General features: G+C 39.2%; 2 protein-coding genes across 10 annotated transcripts in view; one reads left to right on the top strand and one right to left on the bottom strand.

Moving 5' to 3' along the window:
• Positions 1-953: 953 nt before the first annotated feature.
• On the bottom strand, positions 954-20,920 carry tango2 (transport and golgi organization 2 homolog). 7 transcript variants are annotated; one of them, XM_082553892.1, is made up of 10 exons: positions 20,748-20,920; positions 19,602-19,716; positions 18,974-19,096; positions 12,228-12,316; positions 10,405-10,524; positions 10,149-10,266; positions 3,590-3,657; positions 3,252-3,405; positions 2,238-2,342; positions 954-1,882 (listed from the first exon to the last, which is right to left on the bottom strand). In XM_082553892.1, the coding sequence occupies exons 3-10, from the start codon at positions 19,027-19,029 to the stop codon at positions 1,762-1,764; spliced, it is 831 nt and encodes a 276-aa protein (XP_082410018.1). In that variant the 5' UTR covers positions 19,030-19,096; positions 19,602-19,716; positions 20,748-20,920; the 3' UTR covers positions 954-1,761. The 7 variants fall into 7 exon arrangements, with proteins under 7 accessions (XP_082410018.1, XP_082410020.1, XP_082410019.1 ...); XM_082553894.1 differs by having other exon boundaries at positions 20,792-20,920; XM_082553893.1 differs by lacking the exon at positions 20,748-20,920 and adding an exon at positions 20,656-20,747.
• A 652-nt stretch (positions 20,921-21,572) lies between these two features.
• The window catches only part of arvcfb (ARVCF delta catenin family member b), a 255,424-nt gene continuing 252,223 nt past the window's right edge, over positions 21,573-24,773 (top strand). For all 3 annotated transcript variants that reach the window (XM_082555957.1, XM_082555958.1, XM_082555956.1), the window contains exon 1: positions 21,573-21,964. The gene's annotated coding sequence lies outside the window, so the exon portion shown is untranslated. The remainder of the gene's footprint in view (positions 21,965-24,773) is intronic.

The raw sequence follows: 24,773 nt of genomic DNA, 5'->3' as shown, positions 1-24,773 counted from the left end.
TGTGTGCGTGCGGAGTCCTGTCTGTGCCCATCAACAATAATATTTAACTATAACATTAAAGTGAGCATGTGCTACACACCTCCTGCATGAATCAATAAATTCAGATATATTTAATCAGTGATGCAAAATCTTACAAAACATGCTTTGGTTTTGTCGAGTGGACTCTTGCTGCCTTTAGCAGAGAGTGCTAATTCTGGGACTGGTGGATGCTTACAGCACACAGTATATGAAGAAAACTATAAAGATGTTTACATACAGCCTATAAACATGGAGTGATGGTAATACAACCACAAATTTGTTTCACAGCTGAAATTAATCAGATAAAAAAAACCCATTATTTTTTAATGCTGTGCCACTGGTATTCTATTTGTACTTGTCTAGATTTATACTCCTCTACACCTCTTTAGATGCTGTATTGCTTTAAAACATTGATGTGAAGATACCAGTGCCCATTCTGCTGGTTAAAAAAATAAGAAGGTAATCTTTAAATACACCAAATGTTCAGGTACATCCTGAAGGGTGCAATATTCCACACAGGCAGGAGGGGTCACTGTTTGAAAACAGTTGCAGGTCAGCTAAAGTACATACAATGGCATAACACTGCAAACCAGGGATACTGGTTAAATGACCATAGGGAGATTTTAAATGGAAAAAACTAACAAAAGATCAAAATACATATGTACATATTACTCACAAATCATATCAAGTTTGAACTCTTTTTTTTTTAGGGAACAGAAGTCAAATTAACCATGGGTTCAATCTGGTTACAAAAAGCTTTCTTCACATTAATAAATACATTACTCATACGTCACCTGGATGTGGGTAAATCCTAGAGTCATACAGGAAGCAGCGGAGCCAGCTTCCTAGGCCTATACTGATATGTGTGTGAGCACATGGCTCCTGACAGTTATTTTGTATCCGTAATCATAATGCAACAATCAAAAAGAGAGGTGTTTGGATAAACTGTTATTTATTTTCAGGCTGTTTTTTCAAGATCCAGTGCATTTAACAGTGCATTGAAACATTTGATGCTGTGACGCAAAATTACCTAAACACCAATGAAAGGGTAATCAGAAACTTACAAAGTAGCCAGTAATCCTGGTGATGACTCGTGTGAACTTAAATCTTCTAGAAAAATATATGTGACCCTATGACTTGTCATAGGATGCCAATTTAGCCTGCAGCCTGAAAATAGAGCATAAAATGTAAATCATGGATGGAAGGTTACATCGGACACCAAAAAGCATGTATTCATGCACCGCAGACGAGCTTTTCTACACTTCACCCAGACAAGCTGTATTTAAAACCACTAATGTCAGAACCAGTCGTAACGTACTGCATGTAATGTGCCAAACACAGATCATCTCCTGTCTTTTGCCATGTGTGTGAAAGGGCCACAATGTCTAGCGTTCATGACAGAAAATGGCATCACACCAATCTTATATTTACCAAATTACATTCAAGCTATAATTTTTGAGAAGGTTCATGACATGTAGGTAAAATATTTTCCTCTACAAAACTCTAAATGTCCTTTGGCATCTTTGCTTTTTTGTTAAAATTAGCATACATCTTTAAATTAAATCAAAAGTAAGAAATATATGAAACTGATGTTAACGAGGCAGCTAGTGACTAGCTGAATAAAAAAAGTGCTGATGAGTCTTTGCGGTCACATGAGGCTCAGCTGAAGGAGATGGTGAGGAAAAGGTAACGGAAGGAGAGATGATGCAGAAAGGCACAGAGTAGGTTTCCTCCATTGTGTCTTCACTCCTGCAGTTTGAACTGGAAAGAACTGGTGCTCCATTTGGTTGTGTCACAGTCAAGCATGGTGCGCTCTGTGAAGATCACATTCCCTTCTGCATCTATCAGGATAATTGTATTGGTTCTGAATGGATAACAATACAGAGAAGAAAACAATTGTAAATTTAATATCTAATAAGTATGACAGTGGTTATGAAAAGTCACTTTTCAGACACTGTTTGCCGCTGCCCTGCTAAATGATGTTTTGATAGCTTTGGAAAGGACTAACCCTCTGACCTTTTGGCTACAAGAGAGTGTCTGTACCCAATAATCCAGTGTTTCATTGCTGTGGAGGATTGATTACACTGGGGATTTTTTTTGTGTGCCAAGAGTTCACTGTTCTGTGATCTTGCTGTCTAGCACAGCAGTGTCAGTCACCACCAGTGAACACATAAGGGGGGAGAGAGAAATGATATCTGGTGAGTGAGGAAGGCTCTGACCTTGTTCCATAATGAGGGGAGCGAACACACACGGCTGACAGAGCCTGGATCACGGACTTGCTATAACCATCACCCTGAGTCTCCTGAATTGGATCAGGTGTGTTCCTGTTAAAACAACAACAACAACAACAAAAACAAAACAGATAACTTTAGAAAGCGTGTCGGGTTTTAATTGCACATGCATTAATACTTTTTTCATTATTTATTGCTCTTGAAGCAAATCCCATTTCTGAGCGATCCATAAAATCCACCAATACCCTTTAAGTGTATGGGTGTCTGCATGGAAACTTGGGTCAGATTATACCAAATGCAGTGATTCTAGCTGAGTGCTATTGGTGATCGCTCCCTGTAAGTCCCGTTCTAACCACCTTCCATGTGTGACCGATTAATGTGCTGGATCTCCTCACAGCGACCCTTATATCTGAATTTCATTTGGGGGTCTTCAAAGCTGTGCAAGATTATTAAAGTATATTAAACTAAATTAAAAACTAAAACTAGATATGGAAAATATTTTAGTTAACTAAAGCAATAAAAATTAATTTAGTGTCAAATTTGTCAACCACGCTGAGCGGGCTCTGGTACTGACAGGGATGTCTATTGGTCTATTAGACAACACCCTTCACCCTCTTCTTAAATTATGCTTCAATTGATTGCACCTGTTTATCTTATATATCAATCCATCCATCCCCTTCAGCTTATCCGTTTCAGGGTCACCGGGGGACTGGAGCCTATGTCAGGTTGACAGTCTGGCACAGAGCTCAAATGCACTGACATTCACATCTATGGGTAATCTATAGTCAATGAGTAAAAGTGAATGATTCAATTCACTTTTACTCTGATAGTGCAAAATAACAACAACAGTCGCTTCTGTTGTTGGGGTGGGGTGGCTGTAGCTCAGGACATAGAGCAGGTCATGAGCAGAGTATCAGGCTTTTTCAGTGGCATCTCCTACATTCACACAATTTAAAATGCACTGCAGCTGAATGAGATTTAAGTGGGTGTTTGTGAACTTACAGCTCCTCATTATTAAGGACACTGAGCAGCTCTTGCACCAGCCCATCACAAGAGAGCGTCTGGTCGCTGACGACGCTGGTGAAGTGTTGCTTGCCTTTCAGCAGTTTCTTCCATGGAGTATCCAGCAGCGAGTTGCTCAAGCCGTAGATTCCTGCTGAGGGGGAACAAGATAAATACAGACAAATTTAAACATTAGCAAGCTCTGCTAGCGTCTTTCTGGTGTGTTCTTCAATCTGAGAGCAATTTCACTGCGGAAATGTCAGACTGACATGAGCCAGCCATAGGCCAGGAGGAAAGGTATGAAAGGTTTCTACAGCAACCATACTAAAAACACAGACCTGGATTTAGATGGATGGGTTCAGGGCTGCCTCTGTTTCCATAGTAACACACAATGTCTTGTTTAGCTCTAGAGAGGACACAGTAAGATGGGAAATTAGACATTTTATGATAATCAAACGTGTTTATGTCTAATTATGACTGTTGTGTCAGGAGTCAGAAGACTTTGAGGCTATTGAAATAAAGCGAAATAGAGCAAAGAGAAAGTTCAAAGGGGCATTCCTCAGGGAAACATGGAAAATGAGCGCTGAGGGTGAAAGAGAATAACAAACTGCACCATATAGCATTTTTTAATGATGCATTTTCTTTGCAGCCCTGGAAAATAGGAATTAAGAAGCCTGTGTTATTGCTGGACGCAATTCAAATGGGAAAGTTAAAATACTATACCACACTAGAACAATTTTGATGTTATCCACAAAGGACAACTGGGTGAAATTAAGGTCTCAAAGTAAAAATTAGTGCTGCAAATACCCTTGACTACCACAAAAGCCATTTAGTTACGGTGTTAGATCTCCTTGCAAAGTCCTCAGTTAGAGGGAATTTATTCAGTCTGCAAAAAATCTATCCGACATCAAGGGCATCTGTCACAGCCTTGGTACAGGAGAATGAATAATAAATTATGATCGAAGCCTTTGAACCAGTAGTGGAATTCGTTTTTTTGATGTCAGTTTTATGACAGCAATACCAGTGGCATCAGTCAATCTCAAATGTGGTGCAACACTGTTTCAACATCTGACTTGGAAAGTTTCCCAGTTGAGAGCTGGCAAGACAAGGGCACAATATGCTGCTGGGCTTTTACTCTGCAAATACATTTACTAAATAGTTTTAAAAGCCAAAGTACATATTAGACAGCCTTTGGTCTGACCTGTTAGCACCACAAGCTGAGAATATTTGCCATTATTAACAAAGATTTCATGTCACGTTGAGAAAAACAAGTCTATTAATGAATTAGTAAATTGAAAGAACATTATTTTGTAACGGCTTTGATAATCAAATGAGCCTGCTTGGTTTTTCAACAAAAAAACAACAACAAATATTTCAACTGACTACATTTTTCTCAACTTCACTTGCCTGAAAGAAACTATTTCTGATCATTTACAGAATAACCAATTAAAACAGGTCAGTTAAACAATGCTGAAAAATCTCTTAGTTGTAGGTGGTTAGTTATATTTTGCTCTACAGGAACATGAACAATATAATTCACACCCTCATTTCCTCTCTTCATGGACTGCCCAAGATGTTGAGCATTTCCTTCAGATTTAGCACCATGTTGATCTGATTTACATAATCATCCCCTACATCTGGGGTTCTCAGACTGTGGGTTTGTCTCCACTAGTGGGGCTTAGAGCCTGTGCAGGTGGAATGTGGACAACCAGGAGTCCAGCTAAGTCGAATGAATATGACGTCCCAAGGGAAAATAAACAGAAGCTTGCCAATGCTATCAGCCTGACATTTAGGTAATAATTGATTTTAAAAACAAAAACATGCTTGTCGGACATGCCAGCCTCAGTGGAACAGAAGATCCATCAGAACAGGCTTGGTTTTCCAATCTTCAAATGTCCATTTTTGATGGGGCTGTGTGCCTGCAAAATCAGATCTTTTTTTTTTAGGCTTTTCAGTTAGCTCAAACAAGTCTGAAAGGAGTAAGGACTGAAAGCTGACTGCTTCAAAAAAGGTGTAAATACTGCGCTTATGTTCCTCCTACATATGAACTGAAATTTTAGTTTATGGTGTTAATTTTCTTATTAAAGTCGATAAAAATGATAAATTCCCCAATAACTTAGTTTGACATGATGATGTGGTGAAAAGCATTGTCTTAAGTCAGGCTGGGTACACAAACATAATGGTGTAAGACAGGGGTGGGTAGCTCCAGGCCTTGAGGGTCGGTGTCCTGCAGGTTTTAGATATCACCTGGGTCAACACACCCGAATTAAATGATTAGTTCATTACCAGGCCTCTGGAGAACTACAAGACATGCTGAGGAGGTAATTTAGCCATTTGAATCAGCTGTGTTGGATCAAGGACACATCTAAAACCTGCAGGACACCGGCCCTCGAGGCCTGGAGTTGCCGACCCCATCCGAATGCTCATCGAGGCGATCGTTGGCTCAAGAGTTGGGAGTTCGCCTTGCAATCGGAAGGTTGCCGGTTCGAGCCCCGGCTCGGACAGTCTCAGTCGTTGTGTCCTTGGGCAAGACACTTCACCTACTGGTGTGGGCCAGAAGGGCCAATGGCATGATATGGCAGCCTCGCTTCTGTCAGTCTGCCCCAGGGCAGCTGTGGCTACAACTGTAGCTTGCCTCCACCAGTGTGTGAATGGGTGGATGGTGTGTAAAGCGCTTTGGAGGACTAGTAAAAGCGCTATACAAATACAGGCCATTTACCATTTATAATCTTGCTTGTATTAAATGTATATCGCATTGTGGTGGGGCGTGGACGCGGTGCTGGGCGGACGCACCTGCACGGCATCCGCAATCATGCCCGCCGGGGAATTGGGGTTGTTGTGGTGTATTGTGGTGTGATGTATGTGCGTCTGGCAGCTGCGGTCAATAAGGATGGCTAAAAACTGATGTATGGACCTGCCGTGTCTCATTCACACCACACGCATATTTCGCTGAAATATTTGTATCTCTTTTAAACCTCAGAACTGAGCATGGTTTCTTAAACCAACAACTATAAACACATCAGCACTGGCCAATATTCACTCAAGGCGAAAGCAGTGACCGCTCATCCAAGCACGCACATGGTAGCCAGTCAATGAGAACCAGATGGCACTGTAACCTGAGAGAGAAGCCTTTATTTGTCTGCTCTGCAAAAATGAAATTGTCTGAACTAGTATTTTGTCTTGGTATTGAGGTCTTCACTCAACAATACCTCAACAGCCTGGCTCTATCTACACACTTTGCGTGTGATATCAAATCAAATTGACCATGGTGGCAGCAGGTGGAGGATTTATGGAGAGAGAGTTCCATTTGTGCTGTTTGAAACTGGCTAAAATGTTGAAAGTCCCATCAGGTGTGCCGTGGGTTTATTTGGGCTGAGATGAGGGAACAGCAGGAGGTCGGGACCATCGGGCAAAGCGAGAACAAAGAGGGAAGAGTCAAAAACAGGCTTTTTCAGATCTCAGTCAGAGAGTTAATCAGTATGCTAGCTGAGAAGTATTCTAATGAAGAGTCCTCTATATTGAGGCTGCAGAGCATCACCAGCTGTAGTGTAGTTGGCTGAGATGGTTGAGTGAGCTTTCAAGAAATTCAGGTAATTTTTGAGGGAAAAAAATAATCATAGCAGACAGAAACTTTGGGATTTATCAGCAAATCATTGAATAGGACGTGTTCCTACATCTCGCCTAGTCACCATCAGTGATTCCAACTTTGGCTTTGGCAATATGTTTCTGTAAAAATGCAAGGAACTATTTCTAGTCAGTCTGATGGCACCATGTTGATTGAAAAGAGATACATGACAGATGTAGTTCTTAGTAAAACATTCATATACTGTATGGAAACATGGAACTTCAAATATTTATATTATACCAGTGATGTATTGTAATTCAGACCTCCCATCTGATAGAAAAAGGCTGTGCATACAACCATGCAAACAATCAGAGAGCAAAAATTAACATCATTTAAATTTGTATGGCAATTTTTAGACATCTGGAGTGAATCATGCAGTGCTATTTATTGTAATCCACTCAGGAGAATCTCATCTTCTGTTCTTCTAAAACAGAATATGATTTCCCAAGAGGCGATGTTACAAGCACTTTGGAGAGAAGAAAAACAAATCCTCACAGTACAGTTTCTTTAAAATGTTGAGAGTTCATCCGCCCCTGATACTGTGGAATGTGCGTATCTGCTGCCCCGCTGTGTTTCTTTTTGAGCCCGAACAAGTTTCTGCCAAGAATTACAACACAGGGTTTGAGGCAATAAGATCGAACCACTTTCTAAAGTTGTTTTTTTTTTTTTTTTTTTAAACAGCCAAACTGAAAGTGCATATTAGGGAGGCATTTCTTTGCGGGCAAACATCAGAGCACATATTTAATAAAATGGATAAATCTCTGGGCATTGACTTTAAAGCAAGAGCGACTTAAAGTGGGATCAAAAACCAGAGCTATAGACAAGTCAGATGAAGTGTTGGATATGGAGCCTCGAGAGCATCAAGCTGAGAATATCTGAGTCAGATCAAAATTTAAATATATATGGCATTAGCTTCACGACTGTGAGGCCCAGTAGACATTTCTTTAAATACAAGGCTGCCACAGACCAAATTATTCATGCACAATCCAATCCAACATGATTAAAGAATATTCCTGGTGAGACTTCTCCATTAATAAGCAGCAATAAATAAATTATCAAATAGTTTGTATGTTAAGTGTACAGTTTTGCTCTCATGTATCTGTAAAGAGTGATGAGACTTACACAAAGAAGGTGGCACATCTTGACCCCACTGCCACCAGTCGCCACATCGTAAATCACGCCTGTGCTTACAGATGAAACCAAAAGCCTCTAATTGTCATGTAAAGCTACTGTCAATCCACCAGCAGTTATTGATTCGGAAAGAAACCAAACGCCTTATTTCCTCAGGGCAGCTGGGCACATTGCAGTGGATAACAAACAGGCTGGTAATGATGGTGCTTACTAAAAAAGATTGTGCATATGTAACTGCTGCCCCTGGTTTTAACAGGGACATCTGCATATTCTGAGCTGATCAAAAATAGCAGCTAAGCCACCTAGATAATGTCATACGGTTGCCCCTAGGTTAAAAAAAGAAAAAGGAAAAAAAGCTTTCAAAGGCTCAGATGATACCGACACTTCTGAAAATAAAGCTCCAAGTAGCTGACTTTTTGTGCAGGTATACACAAGTATATACACAGACCTTTAAGAATACATGTTTGTTTGGAATCTCACATGTGCGTATTTCACTCGGTTCAGTGGTATGCTGAACTCTTGTGGCTTTCTTCACAGTTTGAGGTGCAAAGTCTGCTGAGATTGGGAAATCTAGTCTCTCAGATGCAAAATACTTTAAAAAAATGATGTGAAAATTATTAGCGTGAGAAGCAAAAAAGGTCTAGCTAACTATATTTAAAGTGAACCAGAGTTGCAGTATACTTTAAAGCTCAGCAGCCAAACAGCACGATAGGAGTCCCACAGTAACTCATATGATGCTTTCACAGAATGTAGCCTAATATATTGATGGTACTGAGACACAGTGAATCTCAGTATAGTGCAAACAATCTAAAATACATCACTTTGTGCATTGTCGTGCCAATGTGTGCTACTATTATTATGCCATTTTAAAAATGAATACACCACGATCACAAATGTAGGAGTGACATTGGTTTCTGCATGTGGTAAATATATATTGATCAAAAACGTTGATATTTGGCAGAACTGTATTCATAATTCATATAAAATATTGCCCTATAAATAAGCTTAGCTTTGAATGAGCCACTACATTACAGAGATATGTTTAAGTCTTTCAGTTGTATTGCTGAAACTTGCAATACCAAAGCCACAGAAGATGTTTCCAACCTACAATACTGTTTCAAAAAGTAGCACCTTATCCATTATATTGGAGTTGGTAGAAATTATTAGGTGGCAAAGAAAATAATATGAAAAACAAAATATTTCTCTATCCTGAAAGCTCTTTTGGGGATAACAAACTACTTCAGGCTATGTTAAGAGGAGGAAAAGTCCACTTTTTCTTCTCCAACAGAGATACAACTTTTAACCTCTGAACTCTCCTTTCCCCCGCTTTCCTTTGGGCAGGTGCAGTCATAATGTTATCAGCAGGAGAGCTGGCTGTACTCCCGTCAGGAGCGGTTTCTCTACCATCAGCAGCACAGCATCAAGCGTCAACACTTTATAGCAAACTTTTTATGTTACACATTTTTGTAATTTCAGGTAATATTGCCTTTACATCAGCTACACTATGCTCCAGCTCCCTAAGACAACAGTATGGCTTCACTATATTGCAGCTCTCTACATGGGCCGACAACCTGACAGCTATCCGAGTGTGCACTGAGCCCATTTTCTTTCTTTTCTATGCTTATCATCAAATTCAGTCAAGTCAGGCTTGTGAAGCACATGGGAGGGGAAAAAGCCTTCGTTATTTTTTATGCTGTCTAGAGTTTCTTTGTTTATAGCCCTGAAATATGAACAGGTGTTCCTTTGGAATTTTAATGCTGGCTCGTTCGCAGCTCAGTGTCTTTTCAGTTCTGCCTGGCTGGCACTCCAAAGATGAAGATGTTGCTTTTGTGGTTTTCTTTCCGTGGTAAGGCCAAAATTCAGAGGAACAAAGTTAAAGCCCAGTAAAAAAAAAAAAAAAAAAAAAAAAGAGACTCCTTTACTGTTTAGATTGTGAGAAGACACACATTATACAGCCTAGTGTGGCTATTTTGCATATTTCTTCTCACTCTGGAAAATATTTCATCTAATGAAATGCAACAGTGGATAGCGTCTGTTTTTAAATGTTAGTGTAAACATCCACATGATGGATATACTTATTTGAATCAGCTTTATCAGCTTTAGAAAATATGCAGATGGATTTCACAACACGTTTTACTCACTTGAACTCAGCTGTGATGAGGTTAAACCCATTGTACAGGTGGCCTTCTGACGACACCTTCTTCAGGTAGGAGTAGCTGTCCTGATCCTTGTCCATTAAATAGTGAGACACTAGAAATCCTGCAAATTAGCAAACGTAATAAGAAATGTATGTAATGTATGTGTACTACTTATTCCTTAGAATCAGTTATATTATCACATGGATTCTAGACACTGAGGCTGTAAAGGGGCACTTGGGACATTTTCATGGCTGATTACCTCGTCCTTGTGCATCAGGGTTAGGACGTCCCTCCATGTAGTTGGTGATGGCAGCCAGCTTGCCCCTCTTGCTGATCCCCAGCCATGACCCCCCTTCCTTCCCTAGCTCCAAGTCCAGGCCTGATAAACACAGAGTTACAATGTATTTTTAAAAAGAGAGGGGCATCAGACCTCACATGAAAAGAGTATGACTCGATTTTAACGGATAATAACAGAGATTCTTCAGTATACCCTGCTTCTTTTGCATGCCAGTTTTCCTTAACAAGAACAAATGATGGGTAACGAATGATTAACTCAAGAAAGAACTAGGTCATTTGTCACTAATCATATGGCAAACAGACTTTTTAATTATTCACTGCAGCTAAGTGCTAGTTTGAGAAAAAACACATAAATTCATGCAATATGCAAAAGATGTGAAAGGGAAAGAATTCAACAGTTAGAAAAATGTTAATAAATAATAAAAAGAGAAAAAAGAATAAATAATTAGTAATGGAAATTTGAAGTTTCTCTGATATTAGTAGCAAATATATATTACATATTATTTTTGAAATGGTCTTATTATGCTTTTACCTATTTGACATCATGCTGTTTGCACAAATGTTAAAAATGTGGATATTAAAAGTAGACAAAGTTTCAAAACGTCAGTGTGTGTGTGTGGTCATAGTTCTATATGCAGTGGATATCCCAAATATGACCATTTTAGGCACACAGCTCTGGCTGTGAACACAGGAGCCCCGCCCCCCAACTGTGCAAAACCTTCTGTTTGGAAGAAACTGCCAATCAAAAGAAATTAGGTTTGAAGGGAGAGCAGTCTCAAAGGGAGAGCGGCTTAAATAGCTTGTTTCATATAGTAGATAGACTGAGTGGCAGTAAGAAATCTAGTCCACATTAAGATGCACAAATAGAAAATATTTTTTTCTGTGTCACTGACATCACAATCAGAGGAAGTATAAAACTTATATAACCTTCAAGATGTTGTCCAATTGGAATGAAATCTCATAAGAGTGATGGCAGGAATTATTTTAGTCCATCAGTAAATGAATGTTTTCTTTCTACATCCCTCTCCTGCAGTTGACACAAAGAATGTCAGGCCCTGCAAATTTGCAGCACTTCCTGGTGATCAATAAAGACAGGTCCACTTATACAGTCAGTGACCTCGAGAGCCAAATGGTCGAATTCCTCTGAGGGTGGATGGAAAGCTAGCTAAATTCCACTGGGACCAATAGCTTACTTCCCTTCTCGCCATGCTACGTCTCCTTCAGGGCCCTACTGCTACCCACCCACCACACTCACGCCCCGTTCATCCCCCAGCCCTGCAGATAAGACAGAGCCATTTATTCCTGTCACATTGCATAAAAACAGCCATCAATTAAGAACCCACTAGTCGAGTTCTGACCCCTCTATTACAAAGGGGAGAGGAGACTGGCGAACAACGAGGATATGGCACCATTTCTTCCCTCAGCAGAAAAACAGAAGACTGATTTTTTCTGATTAGCCATAATGTGTATTGAACATCAGTCAATTAAATGTAGTTTGCTGTGGGTGGGGATGTTCTGCGATGGATTTTTGAGGTGAAGGAAAGGGATTTTTCCTTGATTAATGAAAGCTCTTTATTCTTACAGGTAAAGTTTGTTAAGCAGTACTAAAAAGCCAACCAACCTTGCATATATTAATCAAAATAAGCAATTAAATTCTAACAGACACGTTTACACAAAACATACAAGAAAGTTTTTCACTAATTTGTGTTAGCTTTAGCTTTAGAAATTACTGCTGTTTAGTGAAAAGCTTGACTGGTGGTCTCAAGTGTATATGTACAGGCTTACCACTGAGGATCTCATTGCTGGCCCCCCAGAAGTCTGCAGCTTTGGATGGCCTGTTGTAGAACTCATCTCTGTTTGCAGCCAAAATTAGCCTGAGAACATAACAGGTTAAAACTTGTAAAGGGGGCTCAGCCCCCAATCATAATGCCATGCATACAATGCCTTTACATTACAATTACAACATTGCATTACAATGTTAAAAAGCAATTCATTTAGTTGGATGACCTGTTGTAGTGCCTAAGAACCACCCTGCCACTCCATACACCTGGACAAGATGCAAACTAGAAATAGAGCTGTTTTCTCACCTAACCTCATTACCTGCCTATTTGCTCACCTGGTTCTTCGTGCTCCTATACAGTCTCTCTATCATCTCTCTGTCCAACCTCCTGGACTGACAATCGCACACAAATGCATGGTATTCAACATAACATAACATAACATAACATAACATAACATAACATAACATAACATAACATAACATAACATAACATAACATTATCCTAAGGGCTGGGAATCCACATTTGATATCAATATATATCAATATATGCTTATTTATGTGAAATCATCATCAATGAATGTAGGCAAACCAATCGACACTGGCTTTGTATATCTTTTGTTGACTCTAATCACATGTCCACTACACTTTTTGCTCACTTTTTGATCTTTCTTCTTGCTGTTTTCATCCAGCTTTCTCCCTCTCTCGCCTATGGGACATTTATTTAAAAAAAGAAAAAAGAAAAAAAAAAGAATATTTCTATCATATGGTGAGTCTAATTCATTTGATCTTAACATGAAGGTAAGAACATATGCTACTATTATCCACTAGAGACTTATATAATTACAGTACATATATACATACAGCATCTGTAATGATGAAAACAGTAAGCGTTTGTGGTTTATGGCCAGAAGGTCAGTGTAAAAAATAAGCTCCCAGACTGTTACAGTGCAACTTTCACATTTTCAGTATAATAAAGTCCTCAGATACAACCAGAAGCACTCACGTTAAGCATCTCATTTTCTAAATTGATTGAGCAGGAGCCAGAGGAGAGAATATAAAGGGTCAAGGCTGCAAAGAGAAGGTGTTTCTTTGAAGATGACCAAAGTAAAGAGGATCAAAAGGAATGTAACTGAAAAAAGCAAAAGGCAATAGAGTCAGGAGCTCAAGTTTGGAGAATTTATCCATATACAGCAGGCTTTTGGATATGATTGAGTCCCTCCATATAAAACAGGTTTATTTAATGAAGACGTGCAAAAATGAATTGTAACCTTCTTGCAGTGGTTGGATTTGAGTCACAGGGGTCTCATCCTGGAATGAGGCCCAGGATAGGAAAAGCAAGCCCAAAGAAACTCCATAGGTCCGTCCTCCTGTGGGCCCATCAACCACAGGAGGAGACATAGGATTTTAGTGTCTTGTGTGGATTGGACACTGGTCTCTGGTTACATTGATGGCCCTGCAACCTGAACTCGTATAAGCAGTAGTAAATGGATGGATTGATGGACGGATGAACAGTTACAGATCCCTGTAGTACGTGGGAAGGGGTTGAAGTATGGTGTTTCATTACTATTTCCCAACTAGAGCAGCTAGTCATGTGAAATTTTGCAAGAAAATCAATTTTACACCAGCTCCAAGTTTCACAATCTGAAGCCAAATTCTTGAGCAACAAGCAACAAATTCCCATCCACTCTTATGTATTTTGAGACCATGTAACTCGTGGGAGGAAATCACTGATGTTTTTTATGAAATGACTCCAATGCCTTTGGCTTTGTGGTTTTATTCATTTTTAGAAACAACTGAAAACACTTTGAATCTTAAAAAACAAACAAAGAAACTAGAATACAATACATATTATTGTATTGTAAATATTTAGAATGAAGAGCTCAAAGATTCTGAACATTTGAAATAGACCAGGTTGAATTTTGGAGAAATATGCATGAGCATCTCTAAGTACTGACACAGCCACATAAATGAGAGTTTATGACTATTAAACTCTGTAACTATCAAATAGCTTGAATCAAGTGTTGGATAACCCCACTGCTGTTAGGAGCTACCTAAAGCGGAGAAAAAGCAGGCTATTAAGGGGTTAAAACAATTTGAAATAGTATTTTACAAGTAAATCATCTTATCTCAATCTCATTTTGCAAAGCTGGCTGTGTCTGCCACATGCACGTAACCTCTGCAGGTGTTTTATTCCATTTTAAATTTGTTTTTTATTGTCGAAGCAAGGCTACGAGACAAACATTTACTGCTGCAAACAAGAGCGAATAGCCTGAACAAGAGTGTGATCTGATTTCCAATAAATCCCCTTCAATGGGACTCTTAAGTCTGACACAGACTGTCTGTCAGTTAAGCGCTGCACTAAACTTTGACCTACAGTTTATTATTATTCGGAGTGAATCAGATTGTAATGACGCCATTATGCTCACAACCATTAACAGCAAAACACTGTATTGTGACCTGTATCTAATGCAACACCTGTTCTAACATGTGCCTTTATTCACGGGTCACTTTTTGTCATTTTTGTAGTGGGCTAGTATGTCCTCACTTAGCAGTTAAGACCCAACAATCACACAGCTTCACACAGCCCATCTTTCCTACTCAGATATTATGAAAAACAGTAAACATTGACTCTGTTCCTTGATGAAAAAGGTAACCTCTCTATTTCATGCAATTTGCGTAATAAAATAATCTGCACTATAGCAGCAAATTAATAACATAAACAAATAAAAAGCATCTGTCTTATTTTTAAGTACATATGGGGAGTGGCTTCGTATTGTGAAAAGATGCATTGAAAATACAGATAAAGCATTTCAATACATCTTAATGCCAAACTATGTAGAATTATCTATGGCACAGAATATTATTAAAATGATTCAAAAAATCTCTGGAGAAATCTCTGTATACAGCAGCAGGGCTTTGCTGTGAAAGAGCTTGCCTATCTGTAGTCACCTATCAAAAACTTTTGGGGCAGTATGAAATGAAATATAAAAAAATGTTATGTTTTTACAAGCAATTTTTCACTCAGATGTCTAGCCTGCTTATAGAAATCGTTTAATAGCATCTCCACGGTTAGAAAACCTGTAACTAAGTACTACTCTATTGTTTCATATGATTGAAGAGGGTAAGTAATAGGAGGTGCTGCTAACTACACCACTCCAATTGTCTAACTGTTCTTCAGAAACTGTGAGCGCCTCTATAAATGTGGACGTTTTAACTGTTTGTTGGTCTGGAGCATTCAGATATGTGTTAATACAATGCCGCAATGTTACCAAGAGTTGGGGAGCTGCAAAGTCACCCCAACGTCAGACGATGCAATGCTTAAAGAAACTGCAGAAAACCCAAGTGCTACCACTCAGAGTATGGGTGTCTGAAAAGGTTTTCAGGAGAAAGCCTCTTCCTCCTAAATCCCAAGGCTTCTGAAACAATGTCCTTCAGATAAACAAGACTACAGTGTAGATGTCTGGCCATTGTCACCTTTAAAAAACAAACCAAAAAACCCCTCCATCTAACATCCAACAAGACAATGATCTCAAGCACAGCAGCAAATCTTCAACAGAATGGCTGAAAAAGAAAAGAATCAATGTGCTGAAATGGTCCAGACCTGTATGTAGCAGGTCCTTAAGAGAGTTGTGCATAAGCGAATGCCCACAAATCTCAAAGAACTAAAGCAATATTGTAAAGAAAAGTTGGCCACAATTCCTTCACAATGATGTGAGAGACTGATAAAAGTCATACAGAAAACTATGACTTTAAGTTATAGCTGCTAAAGGTGGTTCTACAAGCTACTGAATCACCAGGTGCATTTAGACTGAGTTCCATGACAACATTTCTTCTTCATGACTGTATATATATGTGCCCCCCAAACATGCACAATTTAAATCTCAGTGTGTGGTGGGAGCAAGGGGGATGGGGCTGTTAGTCTGAGTATGTTTGCTTGATAATATAATCCCTTTTATATCGAGTTGCTTGGATATATATTTGTATGTCATATTTACTATTGCATCTGCCTCCCCAGAGACAGCAGATGGAAATGAGCTAGTAGCTAAATCTGTTATAAAGCATCACTCCTCCTAAGAGATGAATGCTTTTGTTCATGGTCTCTGACAGTCAAATAAATAAATAACTAAACTAAATTAAGGACAGATGTAAACATTCCCTGTCCCAACTTTTTTGGAAAGTATTGCTTGTTGCTGGCACTGACTTTAAAAAAATGCCATACATTAAAAAAAGGTTTGGTTTTATTTAGTTTTTGTGCCATTTCCAATAAATATAGGGTTTAAACTGCTTGTAAACCACTGCATTTCATTCAATATTTTTAAATATTTCAAGCAATTTTATAACTTCATCTTTAGATGTATTGAGGTAAAGACTGCTGTCATATGATTACAAATCATTAAAAGCCACAGAGGTCAGTGAAATGCATCAGAACCTGCAAATGTATGTTTTATTCCTAAGCTTCTAATGGTCTTCCTATTATTCCTTCAACATAGGAGCTTGCATCTTGTTAAAAGCAAACAAATAAGGCCAAATGACATAACAGGGGTCGACCTCTGTGTATCAAAGGCTAATGACAGCCCGTTCCCATGGTGCTTTATGAGCCACCACTGCTCCTGAAAACAAAGCTAACACTAATGATGCTACACAGGAAGAGAGCATCTGCTTTTGCATCCTGAGGGGCAAATCCCATGCAAGTTGCTCGGATCACAGCGTGAGTCAGCCAGCTGGATCATGTAGGAGGCACAGTGGTAAGGAAAGAGCTATCAAAGCTCATTGACACTCAACTTTGATTTCTTTCTATTCAACAAACACAGTGACTTATGTATCCAAACACATGTGGCTCCCATGGGATAATTTCCTGAGCCTTTGATAAATTTACACCAAGGCATGTTAATGTTAACCTCATGGTGGGTCTAGAAAGATAAAGGAATCACCAAAGTCACTAGACTTTCATTATCATCCTCTGGAGATAACGAAAGTCACCAAAAGCATGGACATCTTCAATTGTTGTCGAGACATTTAAGGTTGTGTCAGAGTGATGACCTAACAGGCATGCTGCCATCGTATATAGTGACCTTATCCCAAGAGGATCAATTATTTTATTTGCTGTTCAGTTACAGTGTCAACATGCTTACATCATGAATACATGCTTAGGGGTGGCTCCAGCTCAGGAGGTGGGACAGGTAATTTACTGATCAGAGGGTTGGTGGTTTTCTAAGCACTTAGAAATAGAAGAAAGTGCTTATATGAATGTGGGGTGAATGAGACATGTTGTATTCTTCTTTTAGTGCTCAAATAGAGTACAGAAGTGCTATATAAGAACCAATCTATTTATCATATACTATAATTTACTTGCAAAGAGCCATGAGCAACATGAGATAAAGAACTATTACAAAAGCTCTATGAAGGGCTGCCATTATGCTGTTTGTTTAGTACATCAGCATCATCTTTTGGTTAAAGGGATTGTAAGTGGCACTTTTATATTATGTTTAAATGACTAACCTTAATGAGAAGTGATACAATATATCCAGGTCAAAATCATATTGCAATGCTATTTGGTGGACTGCTGCAGTGCTTTTGTTCTGAGCAGCTGGTGAAGAAAAACACAGTGGAGACTAGAAATTGCATTTCTGAATACAGAGATCTCAGCATGAGGGTAATCAGCGAGTCATTTGTGTGGAATATTAACCCATTTAACTCCCGCAGATCCATTCCTGTCATTTTGTGCTGTGAGCGCTATAATAATTGCACTTAATGAAACTTTAATTCTGCCTTCAATCCAATTTTATCTTAGCATGCTGCATATTCCTTTTGATTTACACATTCGCCTGAGAAAAAGAAACTGCTTCTGCAGCCAGTACAGTCTATAAATAGCAGACATGATGCTGCATTAGGACACAGTGCGTTTCACCTTTCCCCAGGTTCAGGTCTGAGTCAGTACTCATAACACACCTCTGCTGTGATCTCCTTAGGTGAGGTCAGACTCCCAGAGGGAAGGACAAAGATGGACAATGGCCTGGCAGAGAGCTTGCTCTCAAGCTCTGGGGGATTATAATAAGCTGGGGCTCCACATACCATCAGGCTGTAACTCACACTGACTGCTTGTACTACACCGATCTGTGCTGTTCACTAAAAGAAGTTAGCATTTACTGCTGGGTAGGGCACACGGAGGTTGCACAAAGAGTCAGTGCTTTCATAAAATTGGTAGAGAGGCTGTTTCTAACTTTCCTAGCTGCAGGGAGTATCCGGCTTTGTGAGGGAATCACAGCAAAGATGTGAAAAAACATTGCAAGAGTTTGGTAGCTGCATGTTAACTATGAATTTTGAGAAATATGCTCTAAGTAAAATATTAAAACTGGCCCAAACAGTTGCATAATAAATCTGCATGAGAACATAAATGTTCTATAGAGTTTTTATCACCTCGCCCCCTAAAACATAGCGCACAGAGATGGCAATAACATTAACATAACCACAATGTTTCTCCACTTGCTGCTACACACTTGATTTACGAGGTTAGGAGAGTAATATTGCACTTAGAGTCTCTGCTGGAGTGTCCTTAGGCAAGATACTAAAATCTCTGCTCAGAGTGTGCAGTTCTGTGGCTGACAATGCCTCGAGAGGGTTTGCTGATACCTGTTTTTTGTGCTTACCTTGTTTTTGCTTTATTACCTACAGTCATATGAGACAGCTCTATTGTTTATCAAGAACTTGCTTCAAGTCCTTGTATATTTAATGCATGACTTAACTGCCTTACCTGTAGGCATTTTTGGATGCAGGCCGGGGGTCAAACTTGAAGAAAATTATACACATCGATGTGCTGGGGATTGGTGGCAGGGCTTTCACTTGGTTCACATCTGCCTCTAAATCTCAGCCATACCTGACAAAGAAAAGAATATAGGAGTTATTCTGAATACCCTTTAAAGAAAACAAACAATCTAATTCCCACACCTTGCGATATCACAGCAAAAACAAAAACGACTAATGAAAAAAAAAAAAAAATCCTTGTGTACTTTAACTCCTATTTCTCTTGATTTCCCTTGAAGTGTTTCAAAATCTTGACTGATAAATTGTGGTAAATTTAATTAACCAGACTAGATTTGGAAAGGCACCTGCCTATATAAAGTCTCATGCCTGATGATGCACGTCAAAGCAAAAACCAGGGTAAGTCAGAATTCCTGCAGTGATCAGAAACAGTGCAGCATTGCAAAGCATGCTAAGCATTTTGCTGCAGGGAAAATTCCAAAGAACAGAATGGCCTTTATATTTCTTAAATGAAAGCAGTTTGGAATAAACAGGACTCTTGAAACTTTTGAACTAGCAGGCCATCCAATCAACCAAAAGAGCAGGGACTTTAGTAGAAGTGACCCAGTGGTCGTTCTTACTGAAATTCTGTGTGGAGATGAGAGAACCTTCAGAAGGACGCTCATCACTGCAGTACTCCAATGATATCGGGTTTATGGCCCAGATGGCAGGCAGAAGGAGGTTCCTCATATCAGACTATGAGAAAAAAGATTTCTAACCTGAGCAAACCAAGTCCTCTCATCGCCTGAAAGCGACAAGAGTGAGTGACCAGAAAATAGACAATATAGACTACTGCAGTTGGCAAAGACGTTCAACCTGCCAAGGGGATCCCCACCCAGACTCATGATTTATTCCACCGACAGTTTGTAAATTAAATACAAACATCTATGTATAAGCCTGGAAATATATCCCAGGTGACACACCTCTAATAAAACAAGGTTAATGTGATATTCACGTTTTCTTAATTAACATATTTTCTACGTTTTTATTTCGTCATTTTGAGGCGAATAAAGTTCTGAAAACTTTCTGAATACATTGTTTCCAGACTTAGAACACAGCACCCAAAAGTTTTTTTTTCTGTCTGCGTTCACTCAGCACCTAGTTTATATGTGGAAGAAAAACGGTTTCCCTTTATAGAACAAGCTAATCACATTTTATTACAGTCTTTGCAGTATATTGTGTGGTCATGTCCTGCACCACATTCAGAAGGACTGGGATACAAGTCATTCAGCTACAGTATCCTAACTGTAATGAGTGCAAAGGTAGCAATTGAGTAGAGTCGTAAACTTAGCCATATGTCACAATGGCATTTAATGACTCGCTAGTCCGACCCCAATAATCAGCTGGTATTATGAAGCTAGAGGGTTGTGACAACTTGTCACAGTTGACATCAACTACACATTTTGAATGATACGAGGACACGAGCGACTAGCATTGTCGCAGGACATTAATATTTGATAGACAGCAACGAACTAGCTGAGTAGCATATCCACAGACAAAATATTAGTCGAGTAATATGGTTAGTTGAACGATTAGTTCCAGGATAACTTCACCTACACATAACTAGCTAACGTTAGCTTAGTAATAGTTAACAGTATAACGAGGACACCGACCCAGCAAACTTTAGCTACCTACCCAAACTTAGCTGTGTGCGAAACAATATACTACAAATGATATCTGGCTTATCGGTTTTCTACACTGCTGTTGTGTCGCCTAGTTGTACTCACCACCCCTCAACACTCGGTGTTGACAGCTAAAAGGAAGTACTCACAAAGAGTGACCTCGATTTGAGTCTTCAGTCGTTTCATAAGGCTAAAAATCCGACGTGACCGGTTATTATCTGTGACGTGACCTTAACCCCGCCCGCCTCTGCATTTACATACATAAAACAAGCGCATATGCTCAGTATTCCAGTATGATTGGTCATTTTACAAAACACGAACAGCCAAGCTCGCAGTAAACGGAAGCAATGAGGTTTCCGGTTTAGTTAACATTATTTTCAAAATAAAAGCATTAGTGTCAGAAGTGTGTTTTTATGTTACAATTCTTTAAGGAAAAACGGCTTGGCAAACAGGGTTTATTTTATTAACATGATTATGCCTCACAATACAATATAACTGAAAACTATATTGTCATTTGTTTTAACACATAGACTGTAGTACAGGGTAGCATTTTTCCAAATAAGGAACACTTTTAATTTGAAAAATATTCTGTAGACGTCATTTTTGTATTCCCGCGGGATTGACGATGTAGTATTGACATCAATCATGTCATATCAATAGACAGGAGAAGCCTACAGAGAAATGCAAGATGAAACTGATAAAATAATATGGAATAAATTAAATTAAATTAAAAATTGATATAGAGTTTTATGAATTTTAATGGAAGGTTTACCAAAATAGTATTTTTTTTAAATTCACTGACAGAAAAACTTAAACGTAATAACAGGAATAAATTCACTGAAAGTAACAAGTCTTTTTATGAATAATCGAATAAGGTTAATTTTCCTCCAATAGTAGTTTGAATGGGGCGGAGACACTCGCTGTGACCGACAGCATCCAGCACTGTTGTGGATGAGCGGGATAAAGGCTGCTCTGCCTTTCATACACTAGAATACAACTTCGCTGTCTCTAATTAACGTATTTATTAGCCGCTTCGAGTGCATCCAATAACTTCAAAGCCCATTAGGTTAGGTTTACTGTTTGTTATTATTTTTTATTTTTTCCCCGCTGCATGTGGAGCGACTAAAGGGACTCGCCGACAGCAACCTGCCAACTCCAGTTTGAGAGATTTGGCAGGTTGTGAGAGTAGTAGGCTCTCCCTGCAGCAGCTAGGCTAACTTGCAGGCAAAAATAACGGCGTTCGCGGTGAGGCTCGGAGTACTGCTCATCACAACGGGGAGTCACTTCGCCTGCGGGAGCAACGATGACCGGGAGAAACTGAGGTAACCAGAAAACAGCTCTGTTATTATCTCGTAAGTTTTATCCTGTTCTCTCAGCAGGAGGCGGGTGTGACAAAAATGTCAATTAACATCAGGAAAGCTCACAATAACCCGCGGGCTGTGTTTCCTGACATGAGCAGGTGCTCGTCTGAAGTGTAATGAACTGGACTCGGTGTTATTTGGTTAAAGCTTTAGCTAATTTATTGTTTAAATATACGTTTTTAGGGTGGCGCGGTGGGAAGAGATATATTTAATGCTCCTTAAAAAAAATCTATAACAACGAGGGTTTGGATGAAATTGAATATATCTGCGCGTGCTCCCGTGTTGTAAACATTCATGGATGCAGTCGAAGGACGCGAGAGCCGCCACGAGCTGTCAATCATCTCATCCTCACTGCTCTATTGTTTTTCGCTCGTGCTGTTTGTGAGTGAGTTTCCATGGAGAGTCTTCCGGTTTCTCTACTCTAATTACCTTATTTGGAGAAGGGGCGGCTGACTGATAGAGTGCTGCTGTTGTTGGGTTAATAGTGCTGTATACACGCAAGCGCCCGAGTGAAGTGGATGTTTTGAAAGAGTTATTCTCAATAGACGCTGATGTATCCTGATCAGGCTTTTCACACTCGATAGCCTTCCGATGGCCTCGAGGTGCGCTGTTAAAGCAATTAACTGTGCAATTAATTTATATCTCAGCCTCGTGGCAAATCGAAATTTATAAACTGTCACCCAATCTGTTTTTTGTGACACTCAACATTCAGAACGAAAGCACGTTAAATTGGTATTTTGCAACCCCGCCCCACTGACCATTAACAGATCATCTACAAACCCACTATACAGCCTTATAATTTTCTTTCCAGATGAACATGAGGGTACTTTTTAAAACTTAAAAACTGTGATCAGTAGGCTTTGTCAGTGAACCATCATGCAAACAGTCTAGGTCTGAGTTTACACTTGTTTTTTAAAAAGTGTCTTTGGCAATTGGATGGCAAGTGAGCAGCTCAGACAAATCAGTGTTTACATCTGACTCTGATTTCCTTACTGTCTAAGTCACTTCCAGTAGAAGGTCAAAGGAACAGTAATGTAATTAAAGGAGGCCTAGCAAGCAAAATGACATGTTACAAGGACTAAGACAGTACATTCTGTTGCAGCTGTCCTAAACCAAATAGGACACCAAAGTATCCTACTAATATATCATTGCTTCATAGCCACATAGAACTCAAAAATATGGAAAATTTGTGCCCATTTAACAACATAAGACTTTATATTTTGTGACTATTTCACAAACTGCCTGATGCTTGGGTTTTTTCATTACAATTTTATAATAATACTAGTTATTTCCATTGAAATGTTGTGATAACCCTGACTGCAGGTTTATCTAAGTTCTAAGTGAAAGCAACTTGGGTTCCTTGAGTTTTCTATATACATTTAAACTTTTATCCAACTGACTGGTGGAGTCAGTTGGATAGGAACACCTTGTGTTAATGTGTGAGTTATCACTTAGATATAACACGATCTGCATTCCGAGTCTTTCAAGTGGAACTTGGATATACACATATAAATTATTAAATGCTTTTAATTGGAAGCTTACACAGACACCCATTATGGTGGTTTATGTGCACTCTTTTGTGTAAGGAATATGTATGGAGTGACCAGCCAAACAGTGGTGACACTGTAGTGAGATCTGAGGCCAAAGGTCTGCACTATGCAGCAAGTGGTAACTTCAGGTTTAAACCTGGGTTTTCAGTGCAATAATTATGCTTGATTTTTACCGGGCACATTGCCATGGCAACTTATTCTTCAGATCTAACCTGTGCTGAAGAAGGTTATGTTGAAGATAAGAGATTAACAGATACAAACTCCCTGCCCACAGACAAGTCAATACTCAGGATTGCCACCATTCCTGGAAGATCCCTTATACCTTGGTGGATTTATAGTCTTCATCTTTCCCTGATGACTCTCACTAAGAAATATAGATCCTTAGAGGCAACTTTAATCCTTCATTTTTGTCCACTGCTGGTTGCATTTAGTTTAACAATATTTATTATTCTGTAGCCATTAATATATTATACAAATACAGTGAATCGGTTTGCATCTGTGGAGTTTATGTTAAATCTGCTGGTAGACTAAATCTGCATCTGAATTCTGTTTTTATTTTTATTTGTTACTTGCTTTCAGACCATTAGGTAGCACCTGGGCTGTAGCTGAAAAAACAAGGCTAAAATTGTCTTATGTAAATTTAAATATTAATTTAATAGAATATGCAAATATAATTTGGCATATGCTCCTGTCTTAATGGTAAAACTCATCTGGTAAATTTGCTACACAGTTGGTATTTTTGGTGGCTTTCCTTCATGGTTTTGAAAAAAAAAAAGACTTTGTAAGTATCATAGTCCTTCAGCATTACTGACCAACGTGCTAAAAGTACACAGACATTCATACAGTGCTTTTAGTTGTATACTTTTATCCTCTCTCTCTGCGGACATCTCATTTGCAGAATGCTTAACCCTAACAATAACCATCAAAAATGAATGCCTAATCCTAAACCTAGCCAGAACCTAATAGTGACCCTGACACTAAAACCACATTTTGAGCCTCAAAAATGCCTTCAAACTTGTGGGGACGGCATTTTGTCCCCATAAGTGACTACTGGTCCCCACAAGTATAGCAGCATGCCAATTTTCTGTCCTCACAAACATGCACTCAAACATGTACTCAAACATGTACTCAAACAAACACACACACACAGATTTCTCTGTACTGTGTTGGAGATTGGTCAGATGCTGCTAACACCGCTCCTTTCAAGTAAATGTGTTTGT

The sequence above is a fragment of the Aulonocara stuartgranti genome, assembly GCF_965226115.1.
Source record: "Aulonocara stuartgranti genome assembly, chromosome: 12".
Classification (NCBI taxonomy): Eukaryota; Metazoa; Chordata; class Actinopteri; order Cichliformes; family Cichlidae; genus Aulonocara; species Aulonocara stuartgranti.
The sequence above is the reverse complement of the archived record's forward strand: the minus strand, read 5'-3'. Positions and strand labels throughout refer to the sequence as shown.

What these genes read in the sequence shown, in the direction of transcription:
- tango2 (XM_082553892.1), bottom strand. Translation starts at nt 19,029, where the DNA reads ATGTGTATAATTTTCTTCAAGTTTGACCCCCGGCCTGCATCCAAAAAT. An exon ending in ACCCATCCATCTAAATCCAG is followed by an intron (nt 3,406 to 3,589) that starts GTCTGTGTTTTT and finishes GTTCCCCCTCAG; the next exon opens with CAGGAATCTACGGCTTGAGC. An exon ending in GTCCTTAATAATGAGGAGCT is followed by an intron (nt 2,343 to 3,251) that starts GTAAGTTCACAA and finishes TTGTTTTAACAG; the next exon opens with GAACACACCTGATCCAATTC.